General features: G+C 35.6%; 1 protein-coding gene across 10 annotated transcripts in view; it reads right to left on the minus strand.

Moving 5' to 3' along the window:
- Window positions 1-25518, minus strand: part of CACNA2D1 (calcium voltage-gated channel auxiliary subunit alpha2delta 1) — a 587655-nt gene that overhangs the window by 188230 nt on the left and 373907 nt on the right. For all 10 annotated transcript variants that reach the window (XM_066354417.1, XM_066354423.1, XM_066354420.1 and 7 more), the window contains exon 6: window positions 14885-15014. In XM_066354417.1, coding sequence (XP_066210514.1) covers window positions 14885-15014 — 130 coding nt within the window. The remainder of the gene's footprint in view (window positions 1-14884; window positions 15015-25518) is intronic.

Here is a 25518-nt window from a genome sequence, read left to right on the forward strand (position 1 = left end):
GCCCTGCCCTAAGTCACCCAGCTTGTCCTCTTCCTGCCTCCCCCAACATGTGACATGGTGGAGGTAAAACTCACATAGCAGCTTGTAAATGTCCCGCCCCTTGCCCCTTCTCCAATGTAGGCTTCCATTTTAATCTAGGGTAGGGAAGAAGAGGCAACACTATCTCAAATGTGATATTTTTTATTATTATATGGAAACAGACATATTAATTTATGAATTAAAACCTCCATTTTGGGGGAGACTTTTTATGACTGAAAGTGAGGAAGGTCATTTTATTATTTTAGAGTCACTAAGTCATTTTTATCCACATTTTTCACTGAAAAAGTTTAAGTCTAACAAAATAAATTTTTCTTAAGGTCATTTTGGCTTCTCCTACAGGGCATTGCTTATACAGTAGAGCATGAGGTTTCCTTCTAAGCTGAGATCAAACCTATAATTCGCATCTCAAATCTTCTGATGTAGAAAAATCTAGAAGGATTTGGTGAAAAATTAAAAGTGTTTGTTGAATGGGATAGGACTCTAATACTCAATAGTATTTTCATAACAAACACATCACACTTGTCCAACAAAGTGATTTATATAGAAATCAAAACAAGTTATACATTTTATCAATGGTATTGTGCCCACTTGCCAATATAAAATATTTCAGATAAAGTAATTATGTGAATTAAATAAAATACATACTTGTTGGATGTTAATGTTACATGGCCAAATAAATATGCATTGAGTAAACAACTTCAATTGTTTATTTATAGCAGGTTTTCTCTGAGCTGTTAAAAGTAATGTGTCCTATGACTCTCCAAAAAGGGGGGCTATAAAATACTACATTTCCCAAATTTATTTGGCCAGCAAACCACTCTCATCTTACGAATTTTGATATAATTATATTGCCTATAGAAACAGTTAGAAAATGTGCTGTGTTCTAATGAGTAGTTCACATGGTAAATGACAGAGAAGACAGGTGCAACCACCATAATAGACATCCACCTAAAAGCTAAGCAGATCTTGTAATATTAGCTATCTCAAAAGCCAGTATACATACAATTTAATTCTCAATGATATCAAAGGCATTTTATAATTCTAAATACTATTAAATACTATTATAGGTTAAAATATCCCTCAAGTTTCAATTAAGGAAGTGGGATGTTTCAGAAATTCACCCAGCGGGGGAGGATTCAAAAATGTGATCAATTTGTAATGTGTGCAGGACAATATTGTCTCCACAGACTGGTAAGCAGCAAGGACGACAACAACAACAACAACACTTGTCAGCATGACTCCAGCATGACACAGGGCACTGTGATGAATGATGGAACAACAAGTCAGGCTGTTACATTATTCCTTTGCCTTCTCTTAAAAATGACAACACCAAACCAGACTTCAGTAACTATAGATTTCAATCTCTGCACTTGCAGAGTCTGCATACCCAGTAAACTAATTATTGTTGCTATTTCTGCCTAGAATTGCAAATTGTCTTTCCAATCAAGTCTATTTATTTATCGAGTTTGATGAGCATCACCGCCCAGTCACTTCAATGGGCAAGCACAAAAACCAAGATTCTGAATTAAAATGCAAAAAGGGGGCTGGCAAATCCAAATTTGGCAGCCAAATATTTCTAAGCCATTTATTTTAATACAAAGTGTAAACTATCCAATTTAACTTTTTCATAGTTTGTTTTATATTTGTTCCTTTAAACCAGAGTTTAAGCTTATAGCATTTTTCTTATGGAAATAAATTTACATTTTAGCTAAGGCTGCCATAACCAAACACCACAGCTGAGTGGCTTAAAAAACAGATTTATTTTTTCACAGTTCTGCAGGCTGGGAAAGCCAAGATCAAGGTGACTGACTACCTATTGAGTTCCTGGTGAGAGCTCTCTTCCTGGCTTGCAGACACCTGCCTTCTCATACTATTCCTCACCTGGCCTTTCTTTGTGTGCACATGTATGGACCTCTGCTAAGAACACCACCAGACTAGAGTCTCACTCTTCTGACCTCATTTAACCTTCACCTTCCCCCAGTCCCACTCTCCAAATACAATTACATTCGGGGTTAGGATTTCAACATAACTTTTATTGGGAAAATTCAGACAATAGCAATTTATAAAACCCATAAAACTGTTATTAGTAATTAGCCTGCTACTCTACAATCTTAAGTGAATTAAAGAACCAGTCTCTGTACCATGTGGGTTTACCCATGTCAAAGATTTTCCTATCAAACAGTGAATACTGTATCACTATGAAACACACGTGTTACAGAAATGTTAGAGAGAGCGCAAACTTTACCTCAGAGGAGAAATTGCTTCCTTTTGGGCCATTCTTATTAAACATGATCAAATTATCCTAGATTAAAATCTGATTTTGCTTGTCCTTGATGTCTTTTTATGATTTTTTTTTACTATTTTATTGCCCTATTCCTGAGAGATAATGTTAATTATTTAAGCTAATTATTTATTTTTTTACAATCATCATTTTGCTACAGAATCACTTGTACTTCTTAAGAGTTCCCTTTCTTAGGACTTACTGGATTTCTTATTCCATAATACAGACTCCAGGCTTTTTAATTGAAATGGCATTGTGAAATAAGAAGAGAATCTGTTTTGTTACTTTATTATATTATAAACATGGTGAAATCTTACTGGCAGCTTTTTAAAGCATTCACTTTTTTAGTACTTAGACATACAACTCTAGTGTGGAATGGTGCACCCTACTGAATCGCAGGAACTTTTTTTTTGGTAAATTACCTGGTTTAAAAAAAATGAACACAAAACTTAAGATTGTATTACTGCTGCCTGCCCAGGAGATGACGCACTGGAGAGGACATCTGACTGGGATGCAGACAATGCAGGTTCAAAACCCTGAAGTTGTTGGCTTGAGCGTGGGGTCACAGACATGACCCCATGGTCGCTAGCTTGAACCCAAAGGTCGCTGGCTTGAGCAAGTGGTCACTCACTCTGCTGTAGCCCCCTGGTCAAGGAACATATGAAAAAGCAGTCACTGAACAAATAAGGTGCCACAACAAAGAATTGATGCTTCTCATCTCTCTTTATTCTTGTCTGTCTGTCCTTATCTATCCGTCTGTCTCTCCTTGTCTCTGTCACACACACACACACACACACACACACACACACACACACACGAAAGACTGTATTACTGCTAAAAAACATTTTGTATTACTGTATCTTGATCCATATTAACATTTGTGATAAATAACAGGACAGAAAACAACTACAGTACTATGAAAAAAAAAAGAATAACTGGTTAGAAGGAAGAAGGGGGATTTCTCAGCTCTTAATCATCAGAGCAGTTTTTGATGTTGGTAGTGGTATTTTGATAAGATTTTAATTACAAATGGGGATAAGACTTTATTGAATGCTTTGTCCGCCACAATTGATATAGAATATAATATTAGACATCTAAAATACTTAATTATGAAGTCATTTATTTATTACTCTTTCGTTGCTGCTTCATGTGGCAAATGTTTTCAATTTTTAACCATAATTCACAAGTGAGACGGCTCAATGGTTATCTTTCCATCTTCCCCCCTCTTTAAAACTGTATATATATATTTATAAGAAATTATATGAGCTGATAAACCTGGCACATTTTTGTGTTCTAGTAAAATTTTTAAAACTTGAAAGTATTATCTCAAAATTTTTACAGAAATCACTCAGCGTGAAGTATTATTAGCTTTGGTAAGAAATCTGAAAGTTTCTAATTTGTTTTATGGTTATTGAGTGACCAAGTCAATTTGGATTACATTTTAAAATTTCATCCATTTCTTTATATATTATAACACTTTATTATCAAATTATATAGAAATCTCTTTTACGATTTTAATCTCTATTTTTTTAAGACTTTATTCATTTTATAGAAGAGAGAGAGAGAAAGAGAAGGGGAGAGGAGCAGGAAGCATCAACTCCCATGTGTGCCTTGACCAGGCAAGCCCAGGGATTTGAACGGGTGATCTCATCATTCTAGGTCGGAGCTTTATCCACTGCACCACCATGGGTCAGGCCTTAATCTCTATTTTATCTGGAGTTAAACTTCTGTTAATATTTTTCTCTCTCTCATTTACTAACCTTGGTAAATGTTTGCATATTTTTTAAACGTTAGTGATTTTATTGCTCAAATATACTTTAACATATTTTGTTATTTTGAATTTTGCATATTTATCAAAGTTAAATTAAATATAATAATTAAATGCAGGCTATAACAGTGAAGATAAAAACTCTACAATATCCAGGGGTTAGCAAAAGTGGGTTCACTGAGTAAGTACACAACACAAAATTTATTTTGTATTACTATTATCATATAATTATTTGTATTATGACTGTAAACCTACTTTTGTCCACTCCTGTATATTTTTGTTTAAGAAATTATGACATGTGGTAACACTGAGTAACTTCTAAAGAAGCCTGTTATAACCCTCAGACACTGCCGCTGCTTCTCCTAGCGCCTGTGTTCTCCTTCGACAGCCACAGAGCCCAGTGCAGAGCAGGACCATGTGACATCATGGCTGGAAACACAGCTGCAATAAATTCATCCAACTTATTTTCAATATTTTACACATTGACAAAACATTATTTAAAAGGTAATATTCAGTGTTGATAATGTTAAAGTTAGAAGGACACTAATTCATTGCTAGTATAAATCTAAATAGTAAGTACAATATAAATAAAATATATCAATAGCATTGAACTTCTAATATGATCTTATACTTTATTAAAAGAAAATAATGAAGAGACATAGAGGTAAATTAGCTATGGAACATATATTAAAAAGTTATTTTAAAAAATAATTTTAAATATATGATAAATCTTCCCAGTAAGTTAAAAGGCCAGGTATATGCTTTATATTTATTCATTAACTCACTTTTATATTACATTCCAGTATTAATATATTTATTTAGCTTATTATATATTTGTTACTAGAATATTCAGTGAACATACACACATATATAGTATTAATAGTACTGTAGTTTTATATTTTCCTTTATACTATTTTATATTTCAGAAAATCATGTATTTCCTTTATATTATGAAAAATAATTTTAATATAGTTGAGTCAAAGCAATTTAAAAAATCACAGTTTAGCGGAAAATCATACGCTATTCAACCAAGATTCTCATACATAGAATAATAATTAAATAAAAAATTCTTACTTCAAAAAAATAGAGCATGGCTTTAGTTCATTACTTGTTTTGCACAGAAAACAACAGCTAACACACTAGTATGAACATATATAAACATTCATAGTTTGTTTAATTCAAAACCTGGTGGCATCGTGATGTGAATCCTAAAGCAGAAATCTATCACAAGAAATATCCCAGGCAAGCCCAAAAGAGGAGCTCAGCAATTTGCATCAATGTATAAGGATCTATGTCAACAGGAAAAATTAAGAAATTTATCTGCATATTTTCCTCTAGAATTTCTATGTCTATTCTTAAAAGTACCACTAAATTATCAGAAAAGAAACTAACTTGCAGGGAATATATTTAACTAGAAAAAATATTTAATTATGGAGAAAGATATAGACAGAGGGTCTTTTGCTATTTTGCCAAACTGTACTTTTTCTTCATACACTACTCTTTAAAGATCTCAATAGCTTCTCCATTAAAAGTACATTTATAAGGTTTATTTATGAGGACTAATTTGGTATGTCACACTGTTTTGAGATAATTTGTTTGTTTGTTTTTTATTTTTCTGAAGCTGGAAACGGGAAGAGACAGTCAGACAGACTCCCGCATGCGCCCGACCGGGATCCACCCGGCACGCCCACCAGGGGTGAAGCTCTGCCCACCAGGGGGCGATGCTCTGCCCCTCCGGGGCGTCACTCTGCTGCGACCAGAGCCACTCTAGCGCCTGGGGCAGAGGCCAAGGAGCCATCCCCAGCGCCCGGGGCCATCTTTGCTCCAATGGAGCCTTGGCTGCGAGAGGGAAAGAGAGAGACAGAGAGGAAGGAGGGGGCGGGGGTGGAGAAGCAAATGGGTGCTTCTCCTATGTGCCCTGGCCGGGAATAGAACCCGAGTCCCCCACACGCCAGGCCGACGCTCTACCGCTGAGCCAACCGGCCAGGGCCTGAGATAATTTGTTAATATACCATAATGTCATAAAAAATTGAAAGTAAATATAAAATTAGGAGGCAGATCTCAGAAATATACTTGGTTTACATAATATTCTTAGGAATACTACCTTGGGCTTCAATCTCTGTCCAAGGGCATACCACCCATCTCTCTTCTTGCTAAAGCATCCAATATCACTTTTTTTTTTTAATGGAGATAAAGCAGATTATATAATTTTTACTGCAAAAGCATCATAGCTTTCCATTTCTGTTATGAACTGAATGTTTCTGTTCTTCCCCAATTCATATGTTGAAATCCTAACCTCAACATAATAGTATTAGGAGCTAAAGTATTTAGGAGGTCAATAGAATTAGAGGAGGTCATGAGGGTAGAGCCTTTATAGTAGGATTAGCATCTTGCCTCCACTGTGGGATTGGTATTCTCATAAAAATGAAAAGAGATCAGAGCACAAAAAGAGGTCATGTGAGCTCTCAGCAAGTTGGAGGCCATCTGCAAAACAGGTGAAAGACCTCACTACAAACTAAGTCTGTCAACACCTTGACCTTGACTTCCCCGCCTTCAGAACTGTAAGAAATGCCTGTTGTTTAAGCCGCCCGGTTTATGGTATTTTGTTACAGCAGCCCGGACTAAGAAAATCTCAAAGTAAAAATTAAAGTCTTTGCAATTATCCACAAAACTACATGATAAGGGCTTTGACGCTGCACCTGCTTCATCCCCCTTTGCTCACTCTGCTCTGGCCACACGGGTCTTCCTGCACTTGATGCCCTGACCATGCTCCCACCTCAGGATCTTTGAGCTAGCTGTTCCCTGGGCCTATACCTTCTTATCCAGGTCCCTTTATGACGCTCAGGCTTTCCAACTACAGACTGCTGCTAATGTTTATCCACAAAGCCTCTCCTATTAACCTATTTTAAAATATCAACCCCCCAATTCCTAAGCTATGAACTACCTATATATCCTTTCCCTATTTTATTTTTATCTAGAGCAGTAGCAGTAATCTGGTCCCTACCACCCACTAGTGGGCATTCCAGCTTTCATGGTGGGCGGTAGCAGAGCAACCAAAGTATAAATAAAAAGATAGATTTAACTATAGTAAGTTGTTTTATAAAGATTTATTCTACCAAACTTAGCAAAAATCCAGCATGAAGTACTTGGTAAGTAATTATTATTATATGCTTTAACTTGCTGTAACTCTGCTTTATAAATTTTATAAAGTAAAGTTACTTCCCTACTTTATAAATCATTACTGTGGAACTGGTGGGCAGTTAGAAAATTTTACTACTAACAGAAATACAAAAGTGGGTGGTAGATATGAAAAGGTTGACTACCCCTGGTCTAGAGTATTTATTATACAATACATGCCATTATTTTAATTGTTATTTATTTTATGCCCTTCTCCTAATCCACTAGAATATAAATTCCATGAGTGCAGAAGTTTTTGTCTACTTGTTAAATGTTATGTTGCCATTATTTGGAAAAGTGCATGGCACATAGTCAATAAATATTTGCTGAATTAAGATAATGTTAGAGGTAAAATAAAGATAACATTTTAATTCTTTCATTCATGTTACATATTTAACATAAAAAATATACCTGAAACTAGCCATCAAATTTCACTTGATTATTGGTTGTTTCTGTGATACCTGAATGATAATACCATGTCCAATAAAACTGGTATGATCTTGGTTACCTTATTATAAACTTTCTTATATTTTATTCCAATTAAAGATAGTTAATAACATTTTACATCAAACCTGTAATGCTACTCTATTATAAAAGTGATTTCTTTCTTAACACATAAATATAATCCATTTTGTTTTGGTATTATGAGAACAGAACAAAATTTTGTTGATTTTCTATATTTTTTCCTAAAATAACCTATAAATAATTCAAAATACCTTTTTATTTTATTTTATTTTATTTATTATTATTATTTTTTTTTGTATTTTTCTGAAGCTGGAAACCGGGCGAGACAGTCAGACAGACTCCCGCATGCACCCGACCGGGATCCACTCAGCACGCCCACCAGGAGGCGATGCTCTGCCCACCAAGGGGCGATGCTCTGCCGCGACCAGAGCCACTCTAGCACCTGGGGCAGAGGCCAAGGAGCCATCCCCAGCGCCCGGGCCATCTTTGCTCCAATGGAGCCTTGGCTGCGGGAGGGGAAGAGAGACAGAGAGGAAGGAGAGGGGGAGGGGTGGAGAAGCAAATGGGCGCTTCTCCTGTGTGCCCTGGCCGGGAATCGAACCCGGGACTTCTACATGCCAGACCGACGCTCTACCACTGAGCCAACCGGCCAGGGCTTCAAAATACTTATTAATAAAATATGCTAAATAAAAATTTAAAACATTATGTGCTCTTAGGATAACTGAAATTAACATGTATCAACAACTATTATAGTCAATGTAGTTTAAAAGGAAAGAATGTTTATTTTAAAAACAAATACATGTGAAAAATAATGGTTAAATATAGTTCATGTCTAATTTGCTTTTTTGTTAACATTCTGAAAATCTACTTCGGTTTTATTTATTTATTTTATTTAGTTATTTATTTATTTTTTTTGTATTTTTCCAAAGTGAGAAGTGGGGAGGCAGTCAGACAGACTCTTGCATGTGCTCAACCAGGATCTACCTGGCATACCCACCATGGGGTGATGCTCGACCCCTCGGGCATTGCTCCATTTGGGCTGGAGTGATTCTAACACCTGAGGTGGAGGCCAAGGAGCCATCCTCAGCGCCTGGGCCAACTTTGCTCCAATGGAGCCTTGGCTTCAGGAGGGGAAGAGAGAGATATAAAGGAGAGAGGAAAGGGTGGAGAAGCAGATGGGCGCTTCTCCTGTGTGCCCTGACCAGGAATCAAACCCAGGACTTCCACATGCTGGGCTGATGTTCTACCGCTAAGCCTACCAGCCAGGGCCCTATTTTGATTTTAAATCAACTAAGTTACACCCTATGTAATACACTTTACTCATATTAATCTTTCCCTGGCCTGCATTTCTTTCAGGTTGCCTGTTTTCCAAAGAACTCACAATTCTTTATTTGAATTTAAGTCTGTAAGGTTTCTACCCCGTGTGTTTTCTTTATGTCAAGGGTAATTAGTACAATTCAGATAATAAGATACAATGGAAGTGAATATTGTACCAACATCATGTACAAGTTTCCACCATTACAAAATGTATTTGGTGAAGGAGTACCAAATATCAACATTATTCCATTGAAATATTAATACTGGGATTGCAATGTTTAAAAAAATATACAAGTGATATATATTCATGAGTAGACACACACTTTCTGAATCCACTCTTTTGCCAAGGAACATCAAACATCTTAAGGAGGGGTTATTTTCAACAGTTTTTATAATTATCAGCTGTGAAGTCAGCATGATTTATATCGAGCATGTCAATCAGTTAGAGTACAAACTTTCTTAATATGTAAAAGGGATAGTACCCACTTTGTTAATTATTGTAATAAGTAAAATGAGTTGTTTAAAACAGTATACATAAATTATTAGCACTCTAATTAAATGGTGGCCATATTTTGGAACAGATTAGTTGCTAAAATTTACAGGAGATTATGAAAAGATATCTATCTAATTGTTGTCAAGGGCTGGGCAGCTTTTTCCTCCATCATTTTTATGCTGACATCATATGAGATACAATTGCTATATATTTTTAAAATAAAGCCAAAATCAAAATAAATTATATTATATTAGTGATTATAACTAATTCAACTTATAGAAAGCAAATATTATCAATAAGAATATAAGAGTTTTAAGGGCAATACAACTCCTGAACAGTCTGTATTCTTTTATCAAAATTAATGTATCTTTGAGATAAAAGTATGTTTTTTAATTTCTTAAATGACTACAATGATTGCTTTGCTTACATTACAAGGTAAATTTAAGAACTAAAGTATCCAATACCTAAAAATGTTATGCAAGTTTGATGTTCTTATTATTGTCCCTTATTAATGCACACATATATTTTAAACCTATAATAATTTTATAAATACTTGTGTCAACATAAATATCTATTAATAAGAGACTAGACTAGTCTATAAAGACATTCCCTATATTCAAATCTAAAGTGATTAAATAATAAGATTCTGTGATTAAAACCAAATTGTCAGAATCAACCCTTATTGATGAAGTTCTATGCTTATTTTTATACTCTTAGTCAGATAAATAAGATCTGAAAATTAAGTATGATTTGTGTTCCCTCTAACATAAAAGTATCAACCATGAAATTCTTAAAAATGCAAACTTTCATTAGGGTTTTAATTAAATATTCTATTCTAAAACTTTAAATATATCATTGAGCAAAAAATGATCACATTTGGAAAATTAGAACATGAGATTATGAGAAAGGAGCTACACAACTGTCTTCAAATAAAAAAAGTTGTTTCCCTCAGTTAAGCCATAGGTTAAACTGCATTTCCACATTTCTTAAATTAATAAACCTAGAATAATCCTGTAAATTAGATATATGCCGATAAAGAATACCAATAATTATTAAATCATATGCATAAAGAATACCAATGATTATTAAATTTTCAATATCCTGTTAACATTTCTGACTTTACTCCTGTGTCATTTACTCACATAGCCCATAACACTGGATATGAATTTTAAAGAACTACAGGCCAGGCAGGGTCAGAATCTTGCTGATGAGATTTCAGCAAAGAAGGAAAAGCCAATAGTAAGATGAGTGGTACTAAATAAATAATCCAAAGACAGAAATTCTTTAAAAAAAAAAACAACTTATACCTTAAAACAAAGTGTCATGATCTCTTAAAATTTCTATTTATATAGTTTCTTATTTTCAAAGTAAAGCAATATATATATTTTTTTCTAAATGATTAAAGTTATCTTCTGTAGTTGTTTACAAATAGTTTTTTTGAAACTGGAAAGAAAAACATTTATAACAAAGTCACAACACTTGTAGAATATTGTAAAAAGATGTGAATACTATATGTCAGTTATTTAAAAATATATGCTTGGATATATTTTATGTGTCAGATTTCATCTTAGCATAAAATAGATGAAAATATTAGTTATGAACATGATTTCAACTAAAAAAAAAAGAGCATAAAGTATAAGAGAATAAAGATTCTCTTATGCAAGTATATTACTAACTTCTGTGGACAATCCTGGCTCCTAAATAATATAACCAAGTCAAAATTAACTCAAAAGTAAAATATCAGGAATATTATTTCTCAGAGTGTTTAAAAGAATAAAGTTTAGAATTAGAATTTATTTAACATCTGACCCCATTTCTTACAAATGTGGCTTTTCATGAAAGACTCCACTTCAATTTCCCCTTTTTCAAAATTATTTAACAAAATTACAGTAAAGAAAACATTATATTAAGAAAGCTTAGCATGGAGCCCATCAACTAGTAAACTCATTAAATGGTTATCATTATTAATCAGGTCAATGGAATTATAGAGTCTACCAACCTTAGGCATTTGTAAAATGTATGCACAAGGTAATTTACCACATTGGTAAATTAGGCTTTAATTAGTTTGGGTTCTAGTTATCTATGTAAAAAAATAAAAAAATATTTTTTTCACTTATCTTTGCTTCTTAAACAACATCTATTTTTATATTCTCTGGGTAACCTACTCCTAAAGAGAAATTTTTGTCAACTCAATTTTCAGCCTTTTAATAGATTAACAAAAGTATCTCTCTCTTTTAAGTCAGGGGGACGGTCATGGGGGAGGGGAAGAATCTGAAGAACATTATAAAAAATCACATTTGGGTTATTTTATGAGTTAGGGTCTTTAATTTAAAAAATACTTTATAGGACTACGCCCCAAACTGTTAGCCATGATTAGCTTTAGGAGATGCTATTGCTAGAGATTTTTATTTTGTATGTTAAATATGTATGCAATATTAAAATTTTTATCACCATGGATTATAGCTTTAGAAAAAAAAAACAGTTTTCAAATGTGTGAAGTAGTTCTGATATACTTCAGAATATAACAGAAAATTAGAGGATTTCTGGATAATCACTATTGGATGGCCTGAACTCCAAGAAAATTTACCTATAGAGTGGCAAAAAGACTGCTGCTTGTATAAGTGAAAGTGAGTGTGAAGAACCTCATTAAATATTCTGTGCATCTGAAGGGAGGGAAGTGGGGTGAGTTTAGGTCAGTGGGGGTGGGCAGCTGAGCCTTTACCCTGAAAGGGCTGAAATGGTATGTCTGGAGCTATCTAGTCCAGGAAGTAAGTTCAAGCCGGCCTCCTCTTAGGTTACGCTAGGAAAGGCTGCCCATGTCCTGCAAAGCACGGGCTGTGGACAGGGGAAAGGGAGGCGAAGCTCTCAGAAACAACCCTCACCTTCCTGCAGAGGCTAGATCCACAAGAGAGGACATTAAAATTACCTACAATCAACCTTTGCATTTTTCTTTACTTTGAGTGGGACATTCAAACAATAACCTATGAAGTGGCTCAGAGAATCTATTAAACTACCTGTAGTGGACAACAGAAGGTTTTCTATTAAAGAACATAAGGGAATAGGTAAGTAGAAAGGATTCTGGTCACATCACATTTGTTTCAATCATTGTTTTGTTTTTTGTTTTTTGTTTTGTTTTGTTTTGTTTTGTTTTGATTTAACAGAGACAGAGAGAGTCAGAGAGAGGGATAGATAGGGACAGAGAGGAATGAAGAGAGATGAGAAGCATCAATCATCAGTTTTTCGTTGTGACACCTTAGTTGTTCATTGATTGCTTTCTCATATGTGCCTTCACCGTGGGCCTTCAGCAGACCAAGTAACCCCTTGCTCGAGCCAGCGACCTTGGGTCCAAGCTGGTGAACTTTGCTCAAACCAGATGAGCCCGCGCTCAAACTGGCGAACTCGGGTCTCAAACCTGGGTCCTCGGCATCCCAGTCCGACGCTCTATCCACTGAACCACCACCTGGTCAGGCTCAATCATTGTTTTTGTTTTGTGTTTGTTTGTTGTTTTCCTTCTTTTTCAAGTGAGAGGAGGGGAGATAGAGAGACAGACTCCTGCATGCACCCAGACTGGGATCCATCTTGTAACCCCTGTCTGGGGCTGATGATCTGCCCATCTGGGACCAGGCTCACAACTGAGGTATTTTTAGCACCCAAAGCAGATGCTCTATGGAGCCATCCTCGGAGCCCCAGGCAATGCACTCAAGTTAATCAAGTCGAGGCTGCAGTAGGGGAAGAGAGAGAAAGAGAGAAAGAGAAGGGGGAGGGGTGGGAAGGAGAAGCAGATGGGCGCTTCTCCTGTGTGCCCTGACCAGGAATCAAACCCAGGACCTCCATATGCCTGCCAACACTCTAAAAACTGAGCCAACTGGCCAGGGCCACTTTTTGTTGTTATTTATTTTCTTAATTAACTTTACATACAAGTCATATACACACACACACACACACACACACACACACACACACACACACATATATAAACAAAGTTTTCACAGATTAAAACTTCTTGGAAAAAAATGACTTTGATATCTTGTTGAAAAGTACAGAACCACAGGAATAAGGAAAAAAACTGCAAATAAGAGGCACAAAAACAGAAACACAGTCACAAAAGCTTTCTAACACATTAAAAACACTGACATTGAATTCAAGTTTGTTCAATATAGTAATCTCAGTTGGCAAAGAGTGCCATGCTAGCCACAGAGTACTGGTAAAAAAAAATGTTTTGACTCAGAATTTCTATATCCATCCATCCAGTTTGCTCTTCTAAAGCAAATTCAATAAAAACATAATTTTAGAATAATATGATTATTACCTTATTGACATATCCAACAAACAATAAGTAATGAAAATTTGAAACAAAATAAGGTAGGTAAAATTATTTAAAAAAAAAAAAAAAAAAAACATAACCATAGTACTTAGTATTGTCTAAGTACTTTAAAAAATGTCAAGTCATTCTTTTTCCTTGCCATTTTCTATGAAAAAGGCAGGGTATAAGGGAGTGTGGGAGTAAGCTGGTTATAGAATGGGTAACTCCGAAGACCAGAGCTATGACTGAGCTACTGTTCTCTGGGTCGCAGCTGCTCCTCGTAGATGACTGGGCTTTTGTTTGGGGAATTCCTAGTTAGAACGCTCAGGCTCTGCCTTCATTATAGATAGTGTTTCTGAGAAAGATCACTAACATACGTTTCTTCCCCTATATCTTCCTAAATAACTTATTCTCCTCCCTTCTTCAGGTAAGACTTCTCAATCCAATCTTCCTCAAATCTTCCATTTAGTGGTTTTTGACTTCCTTAGGTCTTTTGTTTATTCCTTTCCCTAACACCTCTTTTTATCTTGAGCCCACAATGTATTGGAAAGGAGGGATCTTTGACCTATATCCTACGTAAGGCAGCAAAAGATAGAGAGTGACAGTGACCTAAAAACATGTTAATATGTGGTAAGAACTGGAGTCTAAAATACACATCTCTCTTAATTTGCTAGTTTGTACAAGAATATTTGCATGTTTGCACTTGTGTCACATAGCTTAGATTTTTAAAGAATATATCCATTACTTTTTAAGTTATTAATGCCAATTTGGAAAGCAGAATTATTTACTAAACAACAGAGTAGAAGAACATGCCCATGAATACAGACTCTCCTGCATTTATCATCCATTGAGGCCATCTGACCATAAACAGCTCATGAAAATCAGGTTTTCTCCTTATACAATCAGCGTTGACCACAGACTCTTACAAGACATGTAAAAAATAAAAACAGTATGATATCAGCTCCTTTAGAAAAAATCAGACACGTAAGATAGAAAAGAACACGGTATTTGAACATTGAATGTTCACATTCATTTACTTACAGCCCTCGTAGATGTCAGTGGGAATATGAACCGCTGCGTGCTGATAGGATATTTGTCGTCCAAAATTAGCATCTTCAGTAAAAACAGGCTTTATCCTCTGGCTGCCCGGCTCACTATCATTTTTTTCGGGCTACATAGGAAAAGAGAAACATCAGAATATTACAACTTATGCTAACACAGATATTCTCACATTCATGTCATTTGCCAAATGCATATTCTTCAAAAAGGAACTAAGAAAATATTTTAAAATATAGTACCATGATGACATCAGATTTATTCTCCTAATTTGCTCAATGGTGGAGTTACACCTCAGGATCATCCTAACCAAACCAGAGCTTTCCAATGTATAGTACTTATTAAAATGTACATTTAAAGAACAGGATCTGACCTGACCAGGTGGTGGTGCAGTGGATAGAGCGTTGAACTGGGACATGGAGGGCACCAGGTTCAAAACCCTGAGGTCACCATCTTGAGCACGGGCTCATCTTGTTTGAGCAAGGCTCACCAGCTTGATCTTGTGGTCACTAACTTGAACAAGAGGTCACTCAGTCTGCTGTATCCCCCCACCCCCCTCCACTCTGGTCAAGGCACATCTGAGAAAGCAATCAATGAACAACTAAGGTTCTGCAATGAAGAGTTGATGCTTCTCATCTCTCTCTCTCTCTGTCTGTCTGTCCCTCTCTCTGTCTCTCTGTGTCTCTGTCAAAAAGAAAAAGAAAAGAAGAAAAGAAAAGAAAAGAAAAGAAAGAAGGAAGGAAGGGAGGGAGGGAGGGAGGGAGGAAGAGAGAGGGAGAAAGAACAAGATATGTATTTTTAAATACAACTAAATTAAAACTACGCTGTTGGAGGAAATTTCACTTTTATGTTACCAAATATATATTCTGCAGTTGAGGAATATGCTGGGCTGGACAACTAAGGGTACACATGACTGCAAAAAGATAGCAATGAAAGTCCTACTCCCTTGACTTTTGCATGTTTCCTAGGTGAATGAAAATTTTTTTAAAGTATACTGTAACTCTAAGTATAATTATATACTAACTTAAATAGTTTGTCGCCCAAGGTAGAAGCCAAGATCCAGTCAATAATGATTCAGGAAAATCCCACAGAAGTTATAGGTTGAAGATTCATTTTCTATCTCTTTGAACTCTATACTTTTGATACTGAATTACCTATTGCCCTCCTTTGGCAAGGCTGTAAGAATCTCATTCATTTATTCAAAATGAACCTCTAGAACAATTGTTTTTGACTAATTGTGTTGAACCTTTTTATTTCCAGTAGAAATATAGTTAACACTTTCCTAACCTTTTTTATTTCATTAAATTCACACTCATCCATTTTAGACACTGTTTTCCATATTCCCAAGGTGATTACCTCGAAACAAAATGGAAAAAAATCACATCAGTTGAGTATTTTGGCAGCACACTAAAGTAATAAAAATAATAAACAATGGAGAAGACTTAAGTGGACAACCAGAAAATTTCATAAGGAGGCTAAAAGAATGTGCAACATAAATCCAGGAGGTCTATAAAGAAGTGATGGTGGCCTAATATCCAAAATTTACAAAAGAACTCATAAAATTCAACAACAAATAAACAAACAATCCAGTAAAAAAATGGGAAGAGGACATGAACAGACACTTCTCCCAGGAAGAAATACAAATGGCCAACAGATATATGAAAAGATGCTCATCTTCTTTAGTTATTAGAGAAATGCAAATCAAAACTACAATGAGATACCACCTCACACTTGTTAGATTAGCTATTATCAACAAGACAGGTAATAGCAGATGTTGGAGAGGTTGTGGAGAAAAAGGAACCCTCATACACTGTTGGTGGTACCGTAAAGTAGTACAACCATTACGGGAGAAAGTATGGTGGTTCCTCAAAAAACTGAAAATAGAACTACCTTATGACCCAGCAATCCCTCTACTGGGTATATACCCCCAAAACTCAGAAATATTGATATGTAAAGACACATGCAGCCCCATGTTCATTGCAGCATTGTTCACAGTGGCCAAGACATGGAAACAACCAAAAAGCCCGTCAATAGATGACTGGATAAAGAAGACATGGCACTATGGAATACTACTCAGCCATAAGAAATGATGACATTGGATCATTTACAACAAAATGGTGGGATCTTGATAACATTATATGGAGTGAAATAAGTAAATCAGAAAAAAACAATAATACATGATTCCATACATTGGTGGGACATAAAATCGAAACTAAGAGACATGGACAAGAGTGTGGTGGTTACGGGGGGGTGGGGGGGCGTGGGAGGGAAGGAGGGAGAGGGGAAGGGGGAGGAACATAAAGAAAACTAGATAGAAGGTGACAGAGGACAATCTGACTTTGGGTGATGGGTATGCAACATAATTGAATGACAAGATAACCTGGACATGTTTTCTCTGAATATATGTACACTGATTTATTGATGTCACCCCATTAACATTAATAAAAATTTATTTATAAAAAAAATGTTCTCAAATAACTGTTACTTGAGACAAAAAAAAAAGTGATGGTGTGCAAATTTCCATAGGACTCTGAATATTTATATGGCCATGTAACACATTAGTATCCAGAGATATTTTAATAATTTTACACACACACACACACACACATTTTTTTCCTGTAGGGATACTGCAACATTGATAAGATTATTTAGATAGAAATATGAGCAATGAGGTTTTTTTTTATTATTATTATTTCTTTAATAATAGCTTCTAAAGCTGAAGGTCTGAACCATTTTTAGATAATAAAGTCAATTTAATAGATCATGACCAAATCATTTTTAAATGAAACATAAAAGAAAGAAAATTTGAAATTTCTCTACATAAGGGAGAAAACTACATTATGAAAATTGTGGTTTGGTTAGATCTGATTGTGTGTGTATATATACACATAAACTTGGATATGTGTGATTTCAATTGTAAAATCTGTCATTGATAAAAATATTGGAAAATAGATCACTATTTTCTATTTATATGAAAGCCACAATGATAGAATTGTTCTTCCATCAACAAACTGAACATTCAAAATAACAAATAGTAGTATTGAGTTCTAAAATTTAACAACAGACCTACATGGTAAAATCACAACTTATACTCTTCTAAAACGGGTTAAGTGTGTGTAATGTGAAGGACAAGAGTGAAGATGAACTGTTACAGAGAAACCACATAGCAAACACAAATGCTTAACCTAATACACCTGCCTTGATTGCGAAATGTAAAAATTACTCTTCTTGGCTGCAAACATTCTGAATTACTGAAAATTTTCAACATTTACTTTAAAGCCGTGTCTTCCCCGAGTGTGGTCCTTGGAGAAGCAGCTTCCGCATCCAGGACAAGTTTTTAGAATACAGGCTCTCAAGCCCCTCCAAGACCTAGTCAATCAGAACGACCATGAGTGAACCGAGCAATCTGTAATTCAACAAACCCTACAGGTGATTCTGATTAACACTAAGATTGGAAGTCCACTGCTTTAAAGTGTCAATTGTTTAAATTAGGCATATGTTTTTCTTTAGTGGAACTACTCATAAAAAATTAGGGTTGATTAGTAATAAGCTTTTTTACGGGTACCTAAAATTTCCCACCTCCATGCACCTGATAGTTTTAGTATTGCCATGCATGCACAGGGTAATATGGCAAATAATATTTGTCAAAGGGTTTTTCAAAAGACAGCAGTCCTTCATGATACTCTAAGATTAGCTCCATCCTGAAATAAACTGAGAAAATGCTACTACTGGTTAGTTTTCTATTAAGAGAATATAACAAAGCACATTGGATATCAAAGATTCTGAAATAAGTGTCACTAAAAAAATTGTTTAACACAGCACTCTCAAGCTTATATAACTCTGAAAAAAAATTTTTTTAAGTATACTCTCTATTACAAAAAACATACAGTATTTACAAAATACCATCAAAGAGCAGAGTGGAAAGTGTAGACAGCAGGAGACCTGCTTCTACCTTTCGACCTTGGGCTAGTCCTGTTCCCTAGGTTCCTGGGTTTTCACTCCTATACGAAAGGTTCTGGGCACAGGTGTGGTTCTTACTCGTCAATCAGAATTACTTGAGAGCCTCCTCACCCACCAACAGAGGAGCTAATCACAAAGGGGAGAATGTCTTTTGAAAGAATCTCTTTGATGCATCTAATATCCTCTCCTATCTTAAATTAAAAATCTTCAAACTAAATCTATAAAGCCATTTTGGTTATAAAAAAATAAAGTTTATTTCTATAATTTTAATAACATTTTTGTAAGCATATATTTCCTAGAAATCCCATTTACATCTACTTCTAGCAAGTTTTAGAAAAGTAGAAGGATTAGATAACAGATGGTGATCTGCATGTAATAATTAGGGTTAGAAATAGGTGAAAATGTGCAAATATTCCATTCATTAATTCATTCAAAAATATCTAGTTGGTAGAGTGAACAAGAGTATTTACTGATATTAACTTTCCTAGAAATGTCATTTAAGATCTAAATCTGGAAACAAATGTCTAACAGTAGTAAAATGATCACAATAATAATGACAGACATAATATAAAAGAGTAATTATAGAGGATATACATATATGCTATGTTTGTTTAAAATTCTCAAGGTTTAAAAACTAAATGTTACTCAAAAAGGAAAAAAAGAGCCTGCTTATTTTGAGAGGAAAGAGGTAAAGGAATGTGCATGGATGAGTACATAGGAAATGTTTTCAGCACTCGCACTGGTTTTGTAGTTATGAGATATAACTGTATTTATGTTTGTGTGCTCCGGTTTTTTAGCAACACAAAGAGCATGTACTATATTTTAATCAGAAACAATATTAATTTTTCTTTTAAGTCTTTTCTGGGGTGCTATTAAGCATTATATGTTACCTTCCTAAGGTAAAAGTTGATTATATTTCCTTTGAATTCTCTCACAGCTAAAAATTGTAAATATATTGATTCATTTTGATATAATTTAGAGATTCTTTCACTTATAAATCACCAAAGGGCTTTTAGAAATAATTTTAAAATAACAATGTACTTCTTAACTTGTGTAATTATGTATCAAGACTAGTTTAAATGTGCAGTTGCCAAATATATATATTAAGGAAAACTAATACAGTACTACTGTTCTCCATGGCTCTACCTTTTTATAGTCTCCATACATTGAAATAATTTCATGAAAATAATGGAATTTTTACATATAAATAACTTACTTACTTAAACTTATTAAATTATCATTTCTGATGCCATTATAATCAATGTCTTTACCTATATTAATATATTGTCATTATACAGTATAATTAAAATATAGCAAATATTAGCACAAAGGAAATGACTGAGATAAGGAATTTGAGGAAAAGCTACTTAACATATATTGTTGAATGTGTTAAATTTTTAAAATAAATTATTTCCTGGAATTTAGATTTTCTTGTTTAAGTTATTGTATATCTTTTTAAACATTTCCCCCCCAAAATATCTCTTTTGAATTCTCCAGACCACCTTATATAAATGTGTACAAAGAAACTGGGAAGATTGATTCTCAAATGTATTCAAATGCATTTAGTAGAACGTGTAAGTGGAACAAGAGCAGCATCTGTCTTAGACTATTTGTCTCAATATGATTTCAGTCATTAAATAACAGATTAGATCACTCACAGACAGTGGGACTGGCTCCTGTTGGATGGGTAGGTCATTCAGTTTCACAAGTAGGACATATTAGTACATTTAATTTGGAAAGCCAGAATGACAAGTCTGTGGCAGACAGAAAAGACTTTTAAATATTTAACATATTTATCTCAGACTACAAACTCTCAGAATTGATATTTATACTAATGCATTTGTTTTAAACGTTTTATTTTTTCACGTTATTAATGTAAAACTATTTATACTAAGAGTAAAGTGTTCAGAAATTACAAGTATACATATTTTACCTAAATTGCAATAAAAACTAGCTTAACAAGTTGCACAATTCAGATGGAACACACTCATGGAGACGCTTGGTTCACCATCACACTGTGGCGAGGTTTACTTCCCTTGCTCTTGAATATGTTTTGTGTCTCACAAAACAATGAGAAAATTAGTTGATAATGAATAAAAATGGTTCACTGAGACCCATAGGTTTACAATTGGTATTTCTATCTCACTAATGAAGTTTAATGAATGAGTTCTTGTGAAATGAGCCAGATTCCTCAATATCTAGAGCCCATTGCTTTGTACACAATTCTCCAGTATGTATGTGTGTACCTTTAAAAATTTCCACTTCTAAATGCATCCTTTCCTTTTGGACAACTATTACAAACATATTATTTAAAACAGGGACTTGCAGTCACTCTATGGATTAAAAAGTAATGTTGCCCCTTTAACCCTAGTTGACCACTGGAATCTAAGCATTCTGTGTTAGCTCCGTTAGTTAAGGCTGGTTACCAGTTCCGACTCCAATAAGTAAAGCCTCCTTTTCACTAAACCACTTGCATTAATTAGAAATGGAACTCCATCAAAGCAGCTGCAGCAGTCATGCCAAATTAGTGAATAATGAATAGAGAGAAAAAGCTGCTGAGCCTTCACCCAGCCATAGTTGTGCTGGTCAGGGTGTAAGGCCAGGTTGACTATTAAACAATGATTCAGTTACAATGACAATAAGAGCACTGTTGAGTCTCCTGTGTTAATTGGCTTAAGCTGCTATTTTCTCTTTGAGCATGATATGACACAGAAGTATTGAGTGGATGAAGAATTAGAAGGAAAATAGGACTTGAATGACACTGAATACATTATATACTAAGGGCTTAAATATTTTGTACTTTTGCATTACTGAATCATAAGAAAAGATTTTAAATTATGAACTTAATAGACATGTGGTAGGCAGTTAGACAGACATGAGCAGAGCAAGGACTATAGGCCAGGCACAGAAGGCCACCAGGGTGGAGAGCCCCAGGTGCCTAGCAGTGGGTAAAACTGGGGAAATAAGGACCTCACCCCCCAGGGTGACCTTTCCTCCCTTAGCTGCTCTTGCAGTTTAGATATACTCATCTCATGTTCTGGTCATGGAATTCAGACCTATCCTGACCTTTCTTCCCCTAGGATATCACAAGTCATGTGGTTTTAGACCCCCTGAGAGGAGGAACAAACAAGAAAGTTGAAGAATGGCACTTAACATTATCCCCTAGAGATGACATCTAAGCCTCAGTTGTGTCAGCTCCACACCCTGACACGCAGCAAAACAGACAAAGGAAAGCCAGGCTGACCTCAGGACCCACTGAAGTAACTAATGACCCCATGACTTGGTGCCAACCAATCAGTGGAGAACATAACCCTAAAAAAACATACCTAAAAAGTTGATAAGTATTCTGTTAAGATCCTCCTCTGGGACCTCCCCCAAATCCCCACCCTTAAAATCCCTTAGGACAGAGGTCCCAGTGTGCTCTCCTTTGGTGAGTAGTCCCGAGCCTTTTTTTTCCACTCCCCTCTTTTTCTTCTTCCTCCCAAGGCATTTTTCCCTTGCCCCCCTCTCTCTTCTAAGCTCTAAGGTACCCCATGAGAGTGGCAGCTTGTCCTGGGCAAGTCCCCTGAACCTGTCCCCTTCTTGTTTCTTCCTGCAGGTCTCGTTGCCCGCCATGTACCAGACATATCCTTGCAAAAAACAAGAGTTTTACCTAGTCATATTATGTTTGATGAAGAAATCAATATTTTAATCAATTCAGATAATTTCTCCAGTTCTTCAGGTAATTAAAATAGAATAACTCTTTAGATCTACCTTGTGGATAAACTAGAACATTAATTCTACACAGGAAAGGTTGGCTCAGTGGTAGAGCGTCGGCCTTGCGTGTGGGAGTCCCAGGTTGGATTCCCGGCCAGGGTACACAGGAGAAGTGCCCATCTGCTTCTCCACCCCTCCCCCTCTCCTTCCTCTCTATCTCTCCCTTCCCCTCCCACAGCCAAGGCTCCATTGGAGCAATGTTGGTCCGGGTGCTGAGGATGGCTCCATGGCCTCTGCCTCAGGCGCTGGAATGGCCTGGTTGCAACGGAGTAATGCCTCAGATGGGTAGAGCATCGCCCCCTGGTGGGCATGCCGGGTGATCCCGGTCGGGTGCATGCGGGAGTCTGTCTGACTGCCTCCCTGTTTCCAACTTCAGAAAAATACAAAAGAAAAAAAAAGAATTTAACATATTAAGAAAAGAATGTTTTAAAGTTAACATGAAAAGTAAATTTATAATATTGATCAAAAGAAAATTGAAGAAATTATTCTAGCTCTTAAATATTAGATTCACTGTTAAGCCTCTATGTATATTTCTACCACTAATTATGATACAAAACAGTCTGAAATAAGCCCACTGCAAGGGGGGAGGGAGGAGTGAACAGTAATCAGCCAAAATTAAGTAATAACAAAGAAATAGAAAGTTTAAAAATACTATAGGGGATATTAAAGCAAAAAATAAATACACTGTCTAAATATGACAGAATCAAAGACAGGTATGAATCTGAAACACATTAAACAACTAAATTAAGCCAATAGTGGTACTGATCACTGAAGTAACTTTTTCATTAAATTAAATTTAAAAGCAAAATAGACATTCCTCAAAATGTATTGAGGTTGCTGGTAATGATTACAATAATAACATTCAGAAAAAGTTGGAATATGCAACCTAAGAACATTCTCAAAATAAAACTGATAAATTTTTAGTTTGCAGGATGGATGAGTCACCTATCCCACCCATGCCAGAATCTGGAACATAGAATGAATGAGGCCCATTACAAATAAAAAAATGTACAGGTAAGTAAGCTGACAGGAAGAGTTGGGGGCTAATTTAAATTCCACAAGTATGAAATTTTCAAGTCACCAGCATTAAAAAGAAATGTAATATAAAAATACACATATATCTATTTTTTAAAAAAAGTAAATATATAACCTAAATATTGGGAAGAGGCTGAGAGGGGTTGTGAAATGATATCTTGAATTTCAAAAGCACTATATGATTTTGGATGGTCTAAAATTTTAATATATCACACCCCATAAAAAACCATATAGTTTTATATATATGTCATATAAAAGAAAACCATTTAAATGAGATCATTCTATTTCTAAACATTAAAAGCAAATTTTACAGAATAAATATTATGATAGACAAATATACTTTTCAAAATATTACCAGAGCAAAAAAAGTTCTAAAGAGAAAAACTTTCCAAGGTGGAAAGTTCAATTATTTTCCCTTGATATCTGAGGCAAAGACTAACTAATGTCATTAATTGTATGACATTAGTTCCAGGCTCCAGGACTTCAAGATTCCACCATATTTACAACAAAATGAAAACCTCTCCATGGCCTGCTTGTAAGATTCCCTGTCACTATTTCCTGCCATACTGCTCACCCAGATCTTCCATTTTGCTTATTCTTACATTAAAATTAAGCTCCTCAAGGGCAAGAGACCTCACTGACACAACTCACTGTATCCCGAACATATCACTTGAGTTGGTCTACAGACACCTGTTACACTCCCTGTATTTACTTGCCATACTAATATTATTTGTTGAGTGAATTTAAAAAAGTGAATCCAAACTTACACTTTTTTCTAGGACAAACACTGGAAACAATTTGGTAAAGAGTGCCTCAGTCAGGAATCTAGGTTCTCTATCGCATTTCAACTCTATGAATCCTTGCTATGTCTCCTCAGATTTCTTCTTAAGAAACAGAGAAAAACAAGATCTGTAAGGTTCCTTCTGGATCTAAAAATTCAAATTCTTAAATCTATGAACTTTAACTTAAATTTTCCACAAAACTTTCTTTCTCTTTCTCTCTTTCTCTTTCTTTTTTTCTTTCTTTCTTCCTTCTCTCTCTCTCTCTCTCTCCTTCATTCTTTCTTTCTCTCTTTCTTTAATGCCAACTAGCTGTAAAAACATTTAAATAGTTGAATGCTGAGCACGGCAAGATGGTGATGGAATAGGCAGACGTACCAACTTCCACCTCCCAGAACCAAAGTGGATTACAACTTAATTTTAAGAACTATTATCTGGAAAAACCAACTGTGGACTAAACTAAGAGGACTCTTTAACCAAGGAACACTGAAGAAGCCACACAGACACTGGTAGACCAAAAAGCAGAAAGATGGAGAGGACTGTCCAGCTCCTGGGAGTGAACAGCAGCCCAGAGAGACTTGCGTAGTGGGAAGTGAGTTTAGCAGAGAGGGGAGAGTCCTGAGTCCCAGGAACAAAGACCCAGCCCGCAGCCCCAGAGCCTAGAAGAAGCATATGGAGAATATTTAGCTGTGAAACAAGTCAGGGTACTGTTTGTGAGAAAGAGACAGATTTCTAAGACCCAGGATTCTTCTTAAAGGGACCACGCAGAAAACCTCTTTCACAACCACCCACCCGAAGATACAGGGGACGGGAAGAGAGGAGAGAAACGGAGTAGCAGTAAAAGAGTGTAATCTAGGAGGCACAGGCAGAAACACTTTGAGGGACAGCCACCCTAACCCCTGGGCTGAGTCACTCCCCAAATCTGAAGTAAAAATTTCCCCTGGAACCAGCAATACCAGCAAAGTAAAGCAGGACACTGGACAAACAAGCTCTTCCTGCAGCACTCAGAGCAGAGTAGCTTACACAAAGGGAATCTTAAGGAATACAGTATTGAGTGATAGGGTCTGAGGTGCAGTGCCCCCAACCACA

Source organism: Saccopteryx leptura, chromosome 12 (assembly GCF_036850995.1).
Source record: "Saccopteryx leptura isolate mSacLep1 chromosome 12, mSacLep1_pri_phased_curated, whole genome shotgun sequence".
In the NCBI taxonomy this organism is placed as follows: Eukaryota; Metazoa; Chordata; class Mammalia; order Chiroptera; family Emballonuridae; genus Saccopteryx; species Saccopteryx leptura.